At 39.2% G+C, this 16,914-nt stretch overlaps 1 protein-coding gene across 4 annotated transcripts in view; it reads left to right on the top strand.

Moving 5' to 3' along the window:
* The window catches only part of ERICH6 (glutamate rich 6), a 55,690-nt gene that overhangs the window by 19,147 nt on the left and 19,629 nt on the right, over window positions 1-16,914 (top strand). For 3 of the 4 annotated variants that reach the window (XM_081570429.1, XM_081570427.1, XM_081570430.1), the window contains exons 9-10: window positions 3,538-3,608; window positions 4,951-5,096. In XM_081570429.1, the coding sequence (XP_081426555.1) occupies window positions 3,538-3,608; window positions 4,951-5,096 (217 nt within the window). The remainder of the gene's footprint in view (window positions 1-3,537; window positions 3,609-4,950; window positions 5,097-16,914) is intronic. The other variant, XM_081570428.1, reaches the window with a different exon arrangement.

Here is a 16,914-nt window from a genome sequence, read left to right as displayed (position 1 = left end):
TTAGAGAAATTTGTCCACTAAGTACAGTAGAAACACACATGCACTGATTAAATGACTGGGTTCACAAGTAATAACAGATACAAAGAATAAGGAATGGCATGCAAACAGTAAAAATTATAGTATACTTCTTTTTTTGAAAGAAATAGAATGGTGGCTTTTATTCTCAACTGGCGGAGAGGGGAACACAGTATGTTCCTGCCTCAAGAACTGTGCCCCTAAGGCAAGTGCTCACAGTCAGGAGTTGGTGATGAGGAAACAAACGTGATATAGGATTTAGATTTCTTCCTTTTGCTTTGTTTCAAAGACAGTCATAAACTGGCATCAGTAACCCAGTAACTGCATCTGGCAGTTTGGAGGCTCTGAGGCCTTCTTTCTGACAGGTAACTACAAGGGAAAGGCTGTTGTAAAGGTAAACACTGGATAGGGGATGTGTTTAGCGTGGAGTGAAGTGTAGGTCCTGCAGAGTTAGAGGGCAGAAAAGCAAATTTACAGATGTGCAGAATTAGGAGCAGGTTCGTGACACTGGACAGGAGACAGAGATCAAGACCATCCCCATGGAAAAGAAATGCAAAAAAGCAAAATGGCTGTCTGAGGAGGCCTTACAGATAGCTGGGGAAAGAAGAGAAGCAAAAAGCAAAGGAGAAAAGGAAAGATATTCCCATCTGAATGCAGAGTTCCAAAGAATAGCAAGGAGAGATAAGAAAGCCTTCCTCAGCGATCAATGCAAAGAAATAGAGGAAAACAACAGAATGGGAAAGACTAGAGATCTCTTCAAGAAAATTAGAGATACCAAAGGAACATTTCATGCAAAATGGGCTTGATAAAGGACAGAAATGGCATGGACCTAACAGAAGCAGAAGATATTAAAAAGAGGTGGCAAGAATACACAGAAGAACTGTACAAAAAAGATCTTCACGACACAGATAATCACGATGGTGTGATCACTCACCTAGAGCCAGACATCCTGGAACATGAAGTCAAGTGGGCCTTAGAAAGCATCACTACGAACAAAGCTAGTGGAGGTGATGGAATTCCAGTTGAGCTATTTCAAATCCTGAAAGATGATGCTGTGAAAGTGCTGCACTCAATATGCCAGCAAATCTGGAAAACTCAGCAGTGGCCACAGGACTGGAAAAGGTCAGTTTTCGTTCAATCCCAAAGAAAGGCAATGCCAAAGAATGCTCAAACTACTGCACAATTGCACTCACCTCACATGCTAGTAAAGTAATGCTCAAAATTCTCCAAGCCAGGCTTCAGCAATACGTGAACCGTGAACTTCCAGATGTTCAAGCTGGTTTTAGAAAAGGCAGAGGAACCAGAGATCAAATTGCCAAATCCGCTGGATCATTGAAAAACCAAGAGAGTTCCAGAAAAACATCTATTTCTGCTTCATTGACTATGCCAAAGCCTTTGACTGTGTGGATCACAATAAACTATGGAAAATTATTCAAGAGATGGGAATACCAGACTATCTGACCTGTCTCTTGAGAAACCTGTATGCAGGTCAGGAAGCAACAGTTAGAAGTGGACATGGAACAACAGACTGGTTCCAAATAGGAAAAGCAGTACGTCAAGGCTGTATATTGTCACCCTGCTTATTTAACTTATATGCAGAGTACATCATGAGAAACACTGGGCTGGAAGAAACACAAGCTGGAATTAAGATTGCCGGGAGAAATATCAATAACCTCAGATATGCAGATGACACCACCCTTATGGCAGAAAGTGAAGAAGAACTAAATAGCCTCCTGATGAAAGTGAAAGAGGAGAGTGAAAAAGTTGGCATAAAGCTCAACATTCAGAAAACTAAGATCATGGCATCTGGTCCCATCACTTCATGGGAAATAGATGGGGAAACAGTGGAAACAGTGTCAGACTTTATTTTTCTGGGCTCCAAAATCACTGCTGATGGTGATTGCAGCCATGAAATTAAAAGACGCTTACTCCTTGGAAGGAAGGTTATGACCAACCTAGATAGCATATTTAAAAGCAGAGACATTACTTTGCCAACAAAGGTCCATCTAGTGAAGGCTATGGTTTTTCCAGTGGTCATGTATGGATGTGAGAGTTGGATGGTGAAGAAAGCTGAGCGCCGCAGAATTGATGCTTTGATCTGTGGTGTTGGAGAAGACTCTTGAGAGTCCCTTGGAGTGCAAGAAGATCCAACCAGTCCATCCTAAAGGAGATCAGTCCTGGGTGTTCATTGGAAGGACTGATGTTGAAGCTGAAACTCCAATACTTTGTCCACCTCATGTGAAGAGTTGACTCATTGGAAAAGACCCTAATGCTGGGAAGGATTGGGGGCAGGAGGAGAAGGGGACGACAGAGGATGAGATGGCTGTATGGCATCGCCGACTCGATGGACATGGGTTTGGGTAAACTCCGGGAGTTGGTGATGGGCAGAGAGGCCTGGCGTGCTGCTATTCATGGGGTCGCAAAGAGTCGGACACGGCTGAGGGACTGAACTGAACTTAACTGAACTGAAAAGTAAAATAAACTAGGAATGTTCAGGCCTGCTCACTGTTTTACCTTCTTTGCTTTCAGAGGAGTGAAAAAGAAAAACACATTCCTTTTCACTGCTACAAATTCCCCCATTAGTTTATTCCCTCCATATCAATGGAGGAAGGGAAATACGTGTCATTCTTGTCTGGCTGAGGACAAACTTCAGTTTTGCTCTGTTTGAAAATCACCAGCTGTTCAGTCCAGAGACCCATCTATTTCCTACTTCAAATTTTCCTTGAGACATGAAGCCCAAGAAATCTTTATTGGGGTAATGAGGGACAGATGGTCAGTCTTCTGTAACTTCTTTCATGCTTACATGGGACTCATAGACCCTACCTAGCTGGGGTCATGGAGCTCTCGCCCTGTTCTATTAAGGGGCTCTGGGGCTCTTTTGTAGTTATTCATGCTGGATCTGTTTGGAGGAGTGGCTGTAATCTCTTTGGGGGCATGGGTTTTTCTCTGCACATCATCGTTTTCTTGATGTAAATCTGTGTCATCTGATAAGGGTCCTTCTGTCCAGGTTGGAGATAGTCCTTTGAATAATGTCTTTTTCAGAATGTAATCCTCTGGTTGCAGGTCACGGGGCATCTCACAGTTAGAGAAGGCTTTATCCGATGAAACACATATGAGGTTTGTCGGGGTGGGGGTGGGAAAAGCCAAGCGACTGGCTTGGATTTCTTATAGCCATTAGCTAACTGGGGCCTGTAATCCTGCATTCTCAGAGTTTCCTCTAAATTCACCATAGGGAGTGGTTGGAGTGGCTGCAGTTGAATGAAGGCCTGGTGGCAAGTATTCCCCTTTCTCAGGGCCTGCTGACTCACATTCAGAGGCTATAACCACTGATTCCATGTCTCAGGTCTTTCCTTCTTGCTCATGAATGACCATTATCCTCCTGGAATTTGGGCTCTGGGTCCTGCTTCAGAGTCATTTATAAGCGATTCACCACTACCTCCTCCTTCTCCCACGACACTATAGTATACTATTTTAAACTTGGAATGCATTTCAGACTTGTGCATCATGTTTTTAATTTTGTAGAAAACAAGAGCGACAAATGGCCAGACACTATGAAATACTAACAAAAGAACAGCCTACTTTCTCTGAAGAAGGTAAGTTCCTCAAAGCTGATGTTATAGATCAGTTGTACATCGGAGAGCTCATGTGTTTGACCAAGGGCAAAAACTGATGTATTCTAAAAATAATATTAAAATTTTTCATTTTGGTCAATGCCTCAGTCAAAATGGCTGAAAGTCAGAAAACCCCACTTTTCTATCACCTAGCTTTTGAAGTTTTGAGTCTTCAGTTCACTGCTGTTATTGATTGAAATAATTTAGCAGCATGTACAGAGCACTGACTTCAACTGGCTTCCCTCGTAGCTCAGTTGGTAAAGAATCTGACTGCAATGCAGGAGACCCAGGTTCAATTCCTTGGTCGGGAAGATCCCCTGAAGAAGGAAATGGCAACCCACTCTAGTATTCTTGCCTAGAGAATCCCATGGACTGAGGAGCCTGGCAGGCTACTGTCCATGGGGTCGCAAGAATCGTACAGAACTTAGTGACTAAACCACCACCACCAGAGAGCACTTTGGAGCTTCCCAGGTGGCACTAATGGTAAAGAACCCGCTGGCCAATGCGGGAGACATAAGAGATGTGGGTTCAATCCTTGCATTCAGAAGATCCCCTGGAGGATGGAATGGAAGCCCACTCCAGTATTCTTGCCTGGAGAATACCCATGGACAGAGGAGCCTGGTGGGCTGTGGTCCATAGGGTTGCAAAGAGTCAGACATGACTGAAGCGACTTAGCACAGAGAGCTAGAAAGAGCTTTTGAGTTCATTGTCTCTCTTTTAGTAAAACATACATTCCATTTTGTTTCAAGCTAGGATATGAAAAGTCTGTCAAAAATAAATCAGATTCCCTTCTTATACATGAGCCCCATTGGTCAGCTGGCTGGTATAGCTACAGTACTAGCACAACGGAAGGGGCATCAATTTTAGAATCAGAAGTTCTAGAGTTATATTCTTGCTTTTCTCTTATAGGCTGCAAAATTGGGGTTAAATTTTATTTTTAATATTTCTGAGCATCAGGCTCCTCTGCAACTCAGAGTTATTGAAAAGATACTTTGAGAAGATTTTTTTTTTTCAACTCAACCCATAGTATAAAGTTCCTTGGGATTCAACTGTTTCCTACAGCCAAAAAATTCCACATAATGAAAATCATCATTTTTATTCTTCCAATGAAATGAGAATGTTCTCATTTTTTTAACAAAAGAGGGCCCCTCGATTTAATTTAATGAAGCTCCTCATTCTTCTTTCATTAAAAAAAAATGTCCAATGGAAAAAAGTGTCTGATGAATCAATGCATTTGTAATAGAGTTTGAAATTTCATTTTAGAAGAGAGATTTTGGAAAGTTTTAAACATATATGTATTTTCGTGTGATTCTTATCCCATTAGATGCAAAACACTATAAAACAATTTCTTATCAACTTTCCGTGGATATTCCAGAAGCAGAGTCAGTTAAGGAAGAACTAATTGATTATCAACTGGACAAAAGAAATATATCCATTGTTTGCTGTGATTCTAGGATAGCATGTGGAAAGGTAATTAGCTTGTAATTTTTTTATTTGCTACTCTTTAAAAACCAGTTTTACCTAAAATTATAAAAGCTGTCTCAATGAAGATGGCAGCTTGGTTACAGGACACATTTAACTATTAGTCATAAAGAATTGGTACAGACTTGGCCTTTTAACTTCTACTTTAGAATAATGGGCTTCCCTGGTGGCTCAGTGGTAAAAAATCCACTGTAGGAATGTAGGAACTGTGGGAGATACAGGTTCGATCCTTGGGTTGGGAAGATCCCTGGAGTAGTGCATGGCAACCCATTCCAGTATTCTTGCCTAGAGAATCCCATGGACAAAGGAGCCTGGGCTACAGTCCATAGCATCACAAAGAGTCAGACAAGACTAATGTGACTTAGCATGCACGCAAGCAGACTTTATAACAATACCTGTGTATAACAATACATGTGTCTTATGAGGGGCTATTTTGGCTAAAGCCTTTTTACTTTAAAATGTGATCACTGTATAGTGAGGAACATTTGGAAACCTTTAGAAACCTAAAATCAATGGTAGAAAATCACCAGAAGTCTTAGCCTCATCCCCAAAATCATGATTAATATTTCAATATTGTCTAGATCTGCACTGCCCAATGTGGTAACAAATATTTCACATGGCTATCCAAATTTAAAGGAATTAAAATAAAATTAAATTTAAATTTAACTTTTCCATCACACTAGCTACATTTCAAGTGTTAAATAACTGTGTGTGACTAATGGCAACCATAATGCAGGGCAGTTATAGAAAACTTTTATGGTCAATAAAAGTTCTATTAGACAGCACTGTTCCAGAGTTTTTAAGCATAGGTTTTTGTTAACAGACCTGTACTTATATTACATATGTAATTTTTTCTACTTTTAACTTAATTTTCAACAATTTTCCCATGATATTATATAGCTTACATTGCTGTTGTTTAGTCGCTAAGTTTTACTTTTACAACCTCATGGACTGTAGCCCTCCAAGCTCCTCTGTCCATGGGATTTCCCAGGCAAGAATACTGGAGTGGGTTGCCATTTCCTTTTCCAAAGGATCTTCCCAACTCAGGGATCAAACCTGCATTTCCCACATTGGGAGGGGGATTCTTTACCACTGAGCCACCAGGAAAGCCCATAGGTTACATTAACATCATTTTAATATCTATGAGCCTTTTCATATAGTATCTAACCATTCTACTGGTATTGGAAATACAGATTATTAAAAGTTCTTTTGTTTTACTAAATAATGTTGCTTTGAATATCTTTTTGTATAAATTTATTTTTATATAAGTATAGAATCCACCTGCAATGCAATTTGATTCCTGGGTCAGGAAGATCTGCTGGAGAAGGGATAGGCTGCCCACTCCAGTATTTTTGGGCTTCCCTGGTGGCTCAGCTGATAAAGAATCCACCTGCAGTGTGGAAGACCTGGGTTCAATCCCTGTATTGGGAAGATCCCCTTGAGAAGGAAACAGCTACCCACTCTAGTATTCTGAGCTGGAGAATTCTGTGGACTGTAGCATGCCAGGTTCCTCTGTCCATGGGATTCTCCAGATAAGAATACTGAAATGGGTTGCCATTCCCTTCTTCAATATGCAGAGTATATTATGCAAAATGCTGGGCCGGATGATTCACAAGCTGGAACCAAGAAGGCTGGAAGAAATATCAACAACCTCAGATAATGACAAAAAGCAAAGAGCAACTAAAGAGTATAGTTTCCCTGAATAGATCCCTAGAAATCAAACTCCCGAGAACAGTTTTGTCTCTCCTGGGTGATTTAGAATTTAAGAGACAGCAATGAACTGGTGCTAACAGAATCAAATCCAAATCCTTTCTGAAGGAAGGTCACTTATCCAGCCCTCAAATTACTTCTACAAATTACCTTTCAAGTTCAAGTACCAGCACACAGTGAAAAGTAATAAAAACACAAGGAAACGCAATACCATAACTGAAAACTCAGAGGACTAGTATCCAATGAGAAAAGTCTTACAAAGACTTACAAAGCCTTCAAAAACTGAAGTAATTTAAGTATGTTTATGAAAACAAATGGTCAGCTTGAAGATATATGGAGGGAACAGAAAATTATAAAGTGACATGACAAGTTTGAAAAAAGATATTATAGAAATGAAAAATTCAACTGAAATTAAAAGCTGAAAAGTGACGTGAAGTTGCTCAATCGTGTCCGACATTTTGCACCCCCATGGACTATAGCCTACCACACTCTCCGTCCATGGGATTTTCCAGGCAAGAATACTGGAGTGGATTGCCATTTCCTTCTCTAGAGGATCTTCCCAACCCAGGGATTGAACCTGAGTCTCCTGCATTGTAGGCAGATGCTTTACCATCTGAGCCACCAGCAAAGTCAAAACTTAAAAGATGAAAGTTAAATGCAGGTTAGACCCAACTAAAGAGAAAACTAATGACCTGGAAGAAAGGTTGGAAAAAAACCTATCAAAATTTACCATGGGGTAAATTTACCTTTTACAAAAAAAGGTAAAGAATACAGAAAAGTTTGTATAATATGAAAATAGAATGATGGGTATAAAATGTATTTGTTCAAAATCTCAGAAGGAGAGGAAAAAGATAATCAGACAGAGGCAGTATTTGAAGAGATAATGGATGATTATTTTCCAAAACTGATAAAAGAGACCCATTCATAGATGGGTTTATGAAATCCTAATGAGCCCCAAGAAGGATGAATTAAAAAATAATCCTAGGTAGATTGGGAGTTTGGGATTGACATGTACACACTGCTATATTTAAAATAAAATGCCTTTCCATGAAACAAAAAAATTCTAGACACATCAGTGAAACTGTAGAACAACAAAGACAAAAAGAAAATCTAAAAGCAGAGAAAAATAAGTTTTGTTTATATTTAAAAGAGAACAGTTAGAAATCAGATAACCTTCCAACAGTGACAACGGAAGCCAACAGAATGTCTTCAGTGTGTGCTAAAAGAAAATAATGGTCAATCTAGAAGCCTACACCCAGTTAAAGTATCTTTCAAGCAAATGTGCCCCAAAAGACATGGTCTAGCAAAACAGACTTTGTCACTAGTTCAGTTCAGTTCAGTCGCTCAGTAGTGTCCGACTCTTTGTAACCGCATGAATTGCAGCATGCCAGGCCTCTCTGCCCATCACCAACTCCCGGAGTCCACCCAAACCCATGTCCATCGAGTCGGTGATGCCATCCAACCATCTCATCCTCTGTCATCCCCTTCTCCTCCTGCCCCTAATCCTTCCCAGCATTAGGGTCTTTTCCAATGAGTCAACTCTTCACATGAGGTGGACAAAGTATTGGAGTTTCAGCTTCAACATCAGTCCTTCCAATGAACACCCAGGACTGATCTCCTTTAGGATGGACTGGTTGGATCTTCTTGCACTCCAAGGGACTCTCAAGAGTCTTCTCCAACACCACAGTTCAAAGCATCAATTCTGCGGCGCTCAGCTTTCTTCACCATCCAACTCTCACATCCATACATGACCACTGGAAAAACCATAGCCTTGACTAGATGGACTTTTGTTGGCAAAGTAATGTCTCTGCTTTTAAATATGCTATCTAGGTTGGCCATAACTTTCCTTCCACGGAGTAAGCGTCTTTTAATTTCATGGCTGCAATCACCATCAGCAGTGATTTTGGAGCCCAAAAAAATAAAGTCTGACACTGTTTCCACCGTTTCCCCATCATTCTGCCATGAAGTGATGGGACCAGATGCCATGATCTTAGTTTTCTGAACGTTGAGCTTTAAGCCAACTTTTTCACTCTCCTTTTGCACTTTCATCAGGATGCTATTTAGTTCTTCTTCACTTTCTGCCATAAGGGTGGTGTCATCTGCATATCTGAGGTTATTGATATTTCTCCCGGCAATCTTGATTCCAGCTTGTGTTTCTTCCAGCCCAGCGTTTCTCATGATGTACTCTGCATATAAGTTAAATAAGCAGGGTGACAATATACAGCCTTGACATACTCCTTTTCCTATTTGGACCCAGTCTGTTGTTCCATGTCCAGTTCTAACTGTTGCTTCCTGACCTGCATACAGGTTTCCCAAGAGGCAAGTCAGATAGTCTGGTATTCCCACCTCTTTCAGAATTTTCCATAGTTTATTGTGATCCACACAGTCAAAGGCTTTGGCATAGTCAATAAAGCAGAAATAGATGTTTTTCTGGAACTCTCTTGGTTTTTCAATGATCCAGCGGATTTGGCAATTTGATCTCTGGTTCCTCTGCCTTTTCTAAAACCAGCTTGAACATCTGGAAGTTCACGGTTCACGTATTGCTGAAGCCTGGCTTGGAGAATTTTGAGCATTACTTTACTAGCATGTGAGATGAGTGCAATTGTGCGGTAGTTTGAGCATTCTTTGGCATTGCCTTTCTTTGGGATTGAACGAAAACTGACCTTTTCCAGTCCTGTGGCCACTGCTGAGTTTTCCAGATTTGCTGGCATATTGAGTGCAGCACTTTCACAGCATCATCTTTCAGGATTTGAAATAGCTCAACTGGAATTCCATCACTTCCACTAGCTTTGTTCGTAGTGATGCTTTCTAAGGCCCACTTGACTTCACGTTCCAGGATGTCTGGCTCTAGGTGAGTGATCACACCATCGTGATTATCTGGGTCATGAAGATCTTTTTTGTATAGTTCTTCTGTGTATTCTTGCCACCTCTTCTTAATATCTTCTGCTTCTGTTAGGTCCATAACATTTCTGTCCTTTATCGAGCCCATCTTTGCATGAAATGTTCCCTTGGTATCTCTAATTTTCTTGAAGAGATCCCAATCTGTCGTTCCCAATCTGTTGTTTTCCTCTATTTCTTTGCATTGGTCACTGAGGAAGGCTTTCTTATCTCTCCTTGCTATTCTTTGGAACTCTGCATTCAGATGGGAATATCTTTCCTTTTCTCCTTTGCTTTTTGCTTCTCTTCTCTTCCCAGCTATCTGTAAGGCCTCCTCAGACAGCCATTTTGCTTTTTTGCATTTCTTTTCCATGGGGATGGTCTTGATCCCTGTCTCCTGTACAATGTCACGAACCTCTGTCCATAGTTCATCAGGCACTCTGTCTATCAGATCTAGTCCCTTAAATCTATTTGTCACTTCTACTGTGTACTCATAAGGGATTTGATCGAGGTCATACCTGAATGGACTAGCGGTTTTCCCTACTTTCTTCAATTTAAGTCTGAATTTGGCAATAAGCAGTTCATGATCTGAGCCACAGGCTGCTACCAGTCTTGTTTTTTGCTGACTGTATAGAGCTTCTCCATCTTTGGCTGCAAAGAATATAATCAATCTGATTTCGGTGTTGACCATCTGGTGATGTCCACGTGTAGAGTCTTCTCTTGTGTTGTTGGAAGAGGGTATTTGCTATGACCAGTGCGTTCTCTTGGCAAAACTCTATTAGCCTTTGCCCTGCTTCATTCTGTACTCCAAGGCCAAATTTGCCTGTTACGCCAGGTGTTTCTTGACTTCCTACTTTTGCATTCCAGTCCCCTATAATGAAAAGGACATCTTTTTTGGGTGTTACTTCTAGAAAGTCTTGTAGGTCTTCATAGAACCGTTCAACTTCAGCTTCTTCGGCATTGCTGGTTGGGGCATAGACTTGGAGTACTGTGATATTGAGTGGTTTGCCTTGGAAACGAACAGAGATCATTCTATCGTTTTTGAGATTGCATCCAAGTACTGCCTTTTGGACTCTTTTGTTGACCATGATGGCTACTCCATTTCTTCTAAGGGATTCTTGCCCACAGTAGTAGATATAATGGTCATCTGAGTTAAATTCACCCATTCCAGTCCATCTTAGTTTGCTGATTCCTAGAGTGTCAACGTTCACTCTTGCCATCTCCTGTTTGACCACTTCCAATTTGCCTTGAATCATGGACCTAACATTCCAGGTTCCTATGCAATATTGCTCTTTACAGCATCGGACTTTGCGTCTATCACCAGTCACATCCACAGCTGGGTATCGTTTTTGCTTTGGCTCCATCCCATCAATCTTTTTGGAGTTATTTCTCCACTGATCTCCAGTAGCATATTGGGCACTTACTGACCTGGGGAGTTCATCTTTCAGTGTCCTATCTTTTTGAACTAGTAGCCTCTCACTAAAAAAAAATTCTAAAGAATATTTTTTGTGTAGTTGCATAGTGTGAGATTCTATGCAATCTCATAGAATTGCATAGAAGAAGAAGCATTATGCACTGTATGTATAAAACTAAACATTGACTGATAAAACAATCATAATGATAATGACATATGGAGTTTCAAGAAACAGTATAGAGTAAAAATGTTTTAAAAATTAGTATATGATTTGGGAAGAAAGCTAAATGCAGTTACAGTGTTTTAAAAGTTCTTTGGGAGAAAACAAATACATAGCTTAACCTCAGATTTTGATAAATTAAATTTGCATGCTAAAATTTCTAGGCCAGCCAGAAAAATAACAGAAGCAGAGTGTATAACTTCCCAGCTATCAGAAGTAGAGAAAAAATAAAAGAATAATTTATTTTAAATATCCCCCAAAGATAAGAAAGGATAAGGGGAAAAAAATACATAACAGAAGACAAATAGAACACAAGGAATATCAGTAGGTATATGTAAATAGAGTAAATTCTTCGGTTAATAAAGTCTGTCAGACAATTTTTAAGGAAAAAAATCCAACCATATACTGATTACAAGAGAGATATCTAAAATATAAGGTTACAGAAAGATTAAATATAAATAAACAAAAATGATATATCATGAAAATACTGAAGAACATCTCTAGAGATAGAAGACCACTTTATAGTGACAGAAGTTTTAGTCCCCCACGAAGGTATAATGTTATAAAATATTTTTCCATGTTAACATAGTCTCAAAAAATGTAAAGCAAAATTTCACAGAAGTAAAAGGAAAAAAAGAAAACTTAATCCATAATCATAATGAGATACTTTAGCCTGTTTCTCTCAATAACTGAGTGGACTATTAGACCAAAAAAAAAAAAAATAGAGCAGTAATACAATAAAATGTTTGAACAGCCTGTTTAACAAATTTGACCTAATGTTCATGGATTGGAAGATCAAATATTTTAAAGATGACATTCTTTCCAAATTAATCTAATGCAACTATAATTCAATTCTAACAAGATTGTAGATTTGTGTGTGTTGGGAAAAGGAAGGTCTTGAAAAGTTGATGACAAGATTTACATGGAAATATAAAAAACCCAGGTGCCCCAGTGGTCAAGAATCTGCCTGCCAATGCAGAAGACATTAGAGACGCAGAAGATGTAAGAGACACTGATTCAATCCCTGGGTTGGGAAGATTCCCTGGAGGAGGCGGGCATGGCAACTCACTGCAGTATTCTTGCTTGGAGAATTCCAAGGACAGAGGAGTCTGGCCGGCTACAGTCCATGGATCACAAAAGTCAGACACGACTGAAGTGACTTAGCACAGCATGCATGAAAAACTTAGAAGAACCAAGACTTTCTTGAAGAAGAAGACTGGGAGGAAAGGGAACATGCTCTATCAGATACTGAGATCTATTGCTAAATAGATAGGAGCACATCAAGGCTGTATATTGTCAGCCTGTTTATTTAACTTGTATACAGAATACATCATGCAAAATGCTGGGCTGGATGAAGCTCAAGCTGGCATCAAGATTGCTGGGAGAAATATCAATAACCTCAGATATGCAGATGACACCACCCTAATGGCAGAAAGCAAAAAGGAACTCAAGAGTCTCTTGATGAAGGTGAAAGAGGAGCGTGAAAAAACTGGCTTAAAACTCGACATTCAAAAAACAAAGATCAAGGCATCCGGTCCCATCACTTTATGGCAAATAGATGGGGAAATAATGGAAACAATGACAGACTTTATTTTCTTGGGCTCCAGAATCACTGCAGATGGTGACTGCAGCCATGAAATAAAAGACACTTGCTCCTGGAAGAAAAGCTATGACAAACCTAGACAGTGTATTAAAAGCAGAGACATCACTTTGCCCACAAAGGTCATATAGTCAAAGGTCCTCGTGGCTCAGAGGGTAAAGCGTCTGCCTGCAATGTGGGAGACCAGGGTTCAATCCCTGAGTCGGGAAGATGCCCTGGAGAAGGAAATGGCAACCCACTCCAGTATTCTTGCCTGGAGAATCGCATGGATGGAGGAACCTGGTGGGCTACAGTCCATGGGCTCACAAAGAGTCGGACACGACTGAGCAACTTCACTTTCATATAGTAGTCACTGTACAGATGTGAGAGGTGGACTATAAAGAAGGGTGAACACCAAAGAATTGATGCTTTTGAACTGTGGTGCCTTCCCTTGGACTGAAAGAAGATCAAACCAGTCAATCCTAAAGGAAATCAACTCAGAATACTCATTGAAAGGACTGATGCTGAAGCTAAAGCTCCAATACTTTGGCCACTTGATGCAAAGAGCTGACTCACTGGAAAAGATCCTGACGCTGGGAAAGATTGAGGGCGGGAGGAGAAGAGGGCAGCAGAGGATTAAATGGTTGGATGGCATCACCGACTCAATGGACATGAGTTTGAGCAAGCTCTGGGAGTTGGTGATGGACAGGGAAGCCTGGCGTGCTACAGTCCATGGGGTCACAGAGTCGGACACAACTGAGCGACTGAGCAACAACTACATTACAAAGTATAGTAATTAAGATGGTGTAGCTTGGGGGCAGGATAAACAAAAAATCCATGATACAGAATCAAACTTATGCACACACATAAGACATCTGATATGTGCCAGCAGTGACACTGCAAGGTAATGGAGAAAGGAAAATCTTGTCAACACCTGGTGTTGGGACAGTTAGATATCCATATTTTTTAATGAAGTTGGGATAATACTTCATTTCCAGTGGATTAAAGACTTAAATGTGAAATGTAAAACTACAGTGATTTTTTAAAAAATAGGCGAACAGCTTTATTATTTCAGGTTAGGGAAAGATTTACTAATTCTAAAAAGCAGTATCCATAAAGGAATTGATAAATTAAAATTTGAAAGAAAAGCCAAGAAGGGAGATATTTTATAGCACATATGATATACAAAGGGCTTTTATCCTAAATGTATAAAGAATTTTTATAAATCAACATGAAAAAAAGTCTACCTAATAGAAAAAAATAAACTAAAAAAAACTTGACCACTTGTCCAAGGAGAAAATCCAAATGGTCAATAAACATATGAAAAGGTGCTCAACCTCATTAGTAACCTGAGAGAAGAAAACTGAAACCAGTTAGAGAAACCAGTTAGAAACCAGTTAGAGATCAGTGTACACTGGCAGAGGAGCCTGGTGGGCCACAGTCCATGGGGTCACAAAGAGTCGGACAAGACAGGACAGAGCGACCAAGCACACACACACACGCACGTACATACCTATCATACTGGCAAAATAAATAAATAAATACATTGTAAAGTCTGATACTACTGAGTGTTAGAAAGGATGTAGAATAACAGTCACTACAATTCAACCTCTAGTGGGAATGCAAATTGGTACAACAGCTTGAAAATCATTTTGGCAGTTTTTTGTAAAGTGAAAGACATATATCCTTTTGTAAAGTGGAATTCAACAATTCTTCCTCTGGATATAAGATCTGAGAGGAACTGGGTACCAGCATACATGCATAAGAGTGTTCAGAGTATCATTATTTATAAGCCAAAAACTGGGAACAACCCAGATATCCATTAAAAATACAATGGATAAACAAATGATGAAGTCATACAATAGAATACTATACACAAATGGAAGCTATTGGACTATGGCTACACACCGGGACACATATGAATCTTACAAATGTAATGTTGATTAAAAGAAACAAAATATAAGAAATTCCCATTATATGATTCCATTTACATAAAATTCAAAATGGGAAAGAAACTATATTGTTTAGAGACTATAGAACACTGACTTTGGGTTAGCACACAGGGGACTTCTAGAGTTTTAGCACTGTTCTATTTCTTGACCCAGATGGTGATAACATGGGTGTTCATGTTATAACGATCCATTAACAAAATAGCATATGTTAGTGCTTCTCTGAATATATTTTGTATTTCATAAAAATGAGAAACATATTATCTTTCAAAATAAATGGCAACATTTACTTGAAAATTTAGATTATTTCATTGTTTAGCCCTAAGAATTCTTATATCCATTTTATTACAATTCAAGATTAGGAAGAAATAGAATTAAACTGAATTTTTAGTTCATTATAAAACATTGTTGGGTACAAATTCATTTTCCTATTGAGTATTACCTAGATAATAAAATAGTTAAGCTTAGAGGTATAATACAGAATATCTCTCAGTACTTCTTTCTTCATCTTCCCATATTTCACTAGTATTTTGCTCAAATGAATTTCAAGAGCAACCTTGAAGAGACACCAGATGCTACAGCTTATACTAGAGTGTAGTCATTTTATTGAAGTATAACTTATAGTGAAACTCACCTTTTTTATATGTACAGCTCCATTAATTTTGATAGTTATATAATCACCTCTACAATCAGGATATAAGATATCTCCATTGTGCTAGGGCTGGTTTGTCTTTTTTTTATCTTCTGTTTTAACAGCAATATGTGTATAAAGTAAAAGTAGATAAATAAAAAATAAACTTGATTGAAAAACTGGCATAAGACCTGAATAGACATTTTTTTTAAAGAAGACATAAAGGTGGCCAACAGGCACGTTAAAAGATGCTCAACGTCACTAATCATCAAGGAAATGCAAATTAAAACCACAGTAAGATATCACTGCACAGCTGTCAAGAATGGCGTCATCCAAAAGAATACAAATAACAAATATTGGCAAGGATGTGGAGAAACGGGAATCTTTATACACTGTTAGAGGGAATGTACAGGCGCAGTCACTACAGAAGACAGTATGGTGTTTTCTCAAAAAACTAAAAATAGAATTACCATATGATTCAGCACTTCCACTCTTGAGCATATACATGAAAAAATGAAAACACTGATTCTCAAAGAGACATGCACCACAACGCTCATAGCAGCATTATTTATTGTCCAATAGCCAGGACATAGAAACAACCTAAGTGTCGATCAACAGATGAACGGATAAAGAAGATGCAACATACACACACACACACACACACACACACACACACACACACAGATACATATGAATGGCCTTCCCTGGTGGCTCAGATGGTAAAGAATCTGCTTGAAAGACAGGAGACACAGGTTCAGTCCGTAGGTTGGGAAGATCCTCTGGGGAAGAGAATGGCAACCCACTCCTGTATTCTTGCCTGGAGAATTCCAAGGACAGAGGAGCCTGGTGGGCTACAGTCCACAAGGTTGCAAAGAGTTGGACACAACTGAATGACTAACACAGATAGATGTGAATAGTACTCAGCCATAAAAAAGAATGAAGTTTTGCCATTTGTTGCAACATGGATGGAGGGTATTTGACTAAGTGACATAAGTCAGAGAAGACAAATACTGCATTGTATCACCAATATGTAGAGTCTAAAAGAAAATAAACTAGTGAATATAATGAAAAGCAGACTCACAGACATAGAGAACAAACCAGTATTTTTCAGTGGGGAGAGGGAAGTGGGGAAGGGCAAGATAGGGATAGGAGGTTAAGAGGTACAAACAACTATGTATAAAATAAATAAGCTACAAGGATAATACAGCCCATATTTTATATACAGCCCATATTTATACAGGATAAAACAGAGAATACAGCCCATATTTTATAATAAGTATAAATGATATATAACCTTTAAAATTGTGAATCACTCTGTTGAAGCTTATATAGTATTGTACATCAACTATACTTCAATTAAAAAAAAATACCTACCATGTTTGCTGTTTTGATGAGAACAATTACTTAAAATATAATCCTGACTAAA

Source organism: Giraffa tippelskirchi, chromosome 2 (assembly GCF_054371585.1).
Source record: "Giraffa tippelskirchi isolate mGirTip1 chromosome 2, T2T-mGirTip1v1.2.pri, whole genome shotgun sequence".
Lineage (NCBI taxonomy): Eukaryota > Metazoa > Chordata > Mammalia > Artiodactyla > Giraffidae > Giraffa > Giraffa tippelskirchi.
Note: the sequence above shows the minus strand (reverse complement) of the source record. Positions and strands in the feature narration are given on the sequence as shown.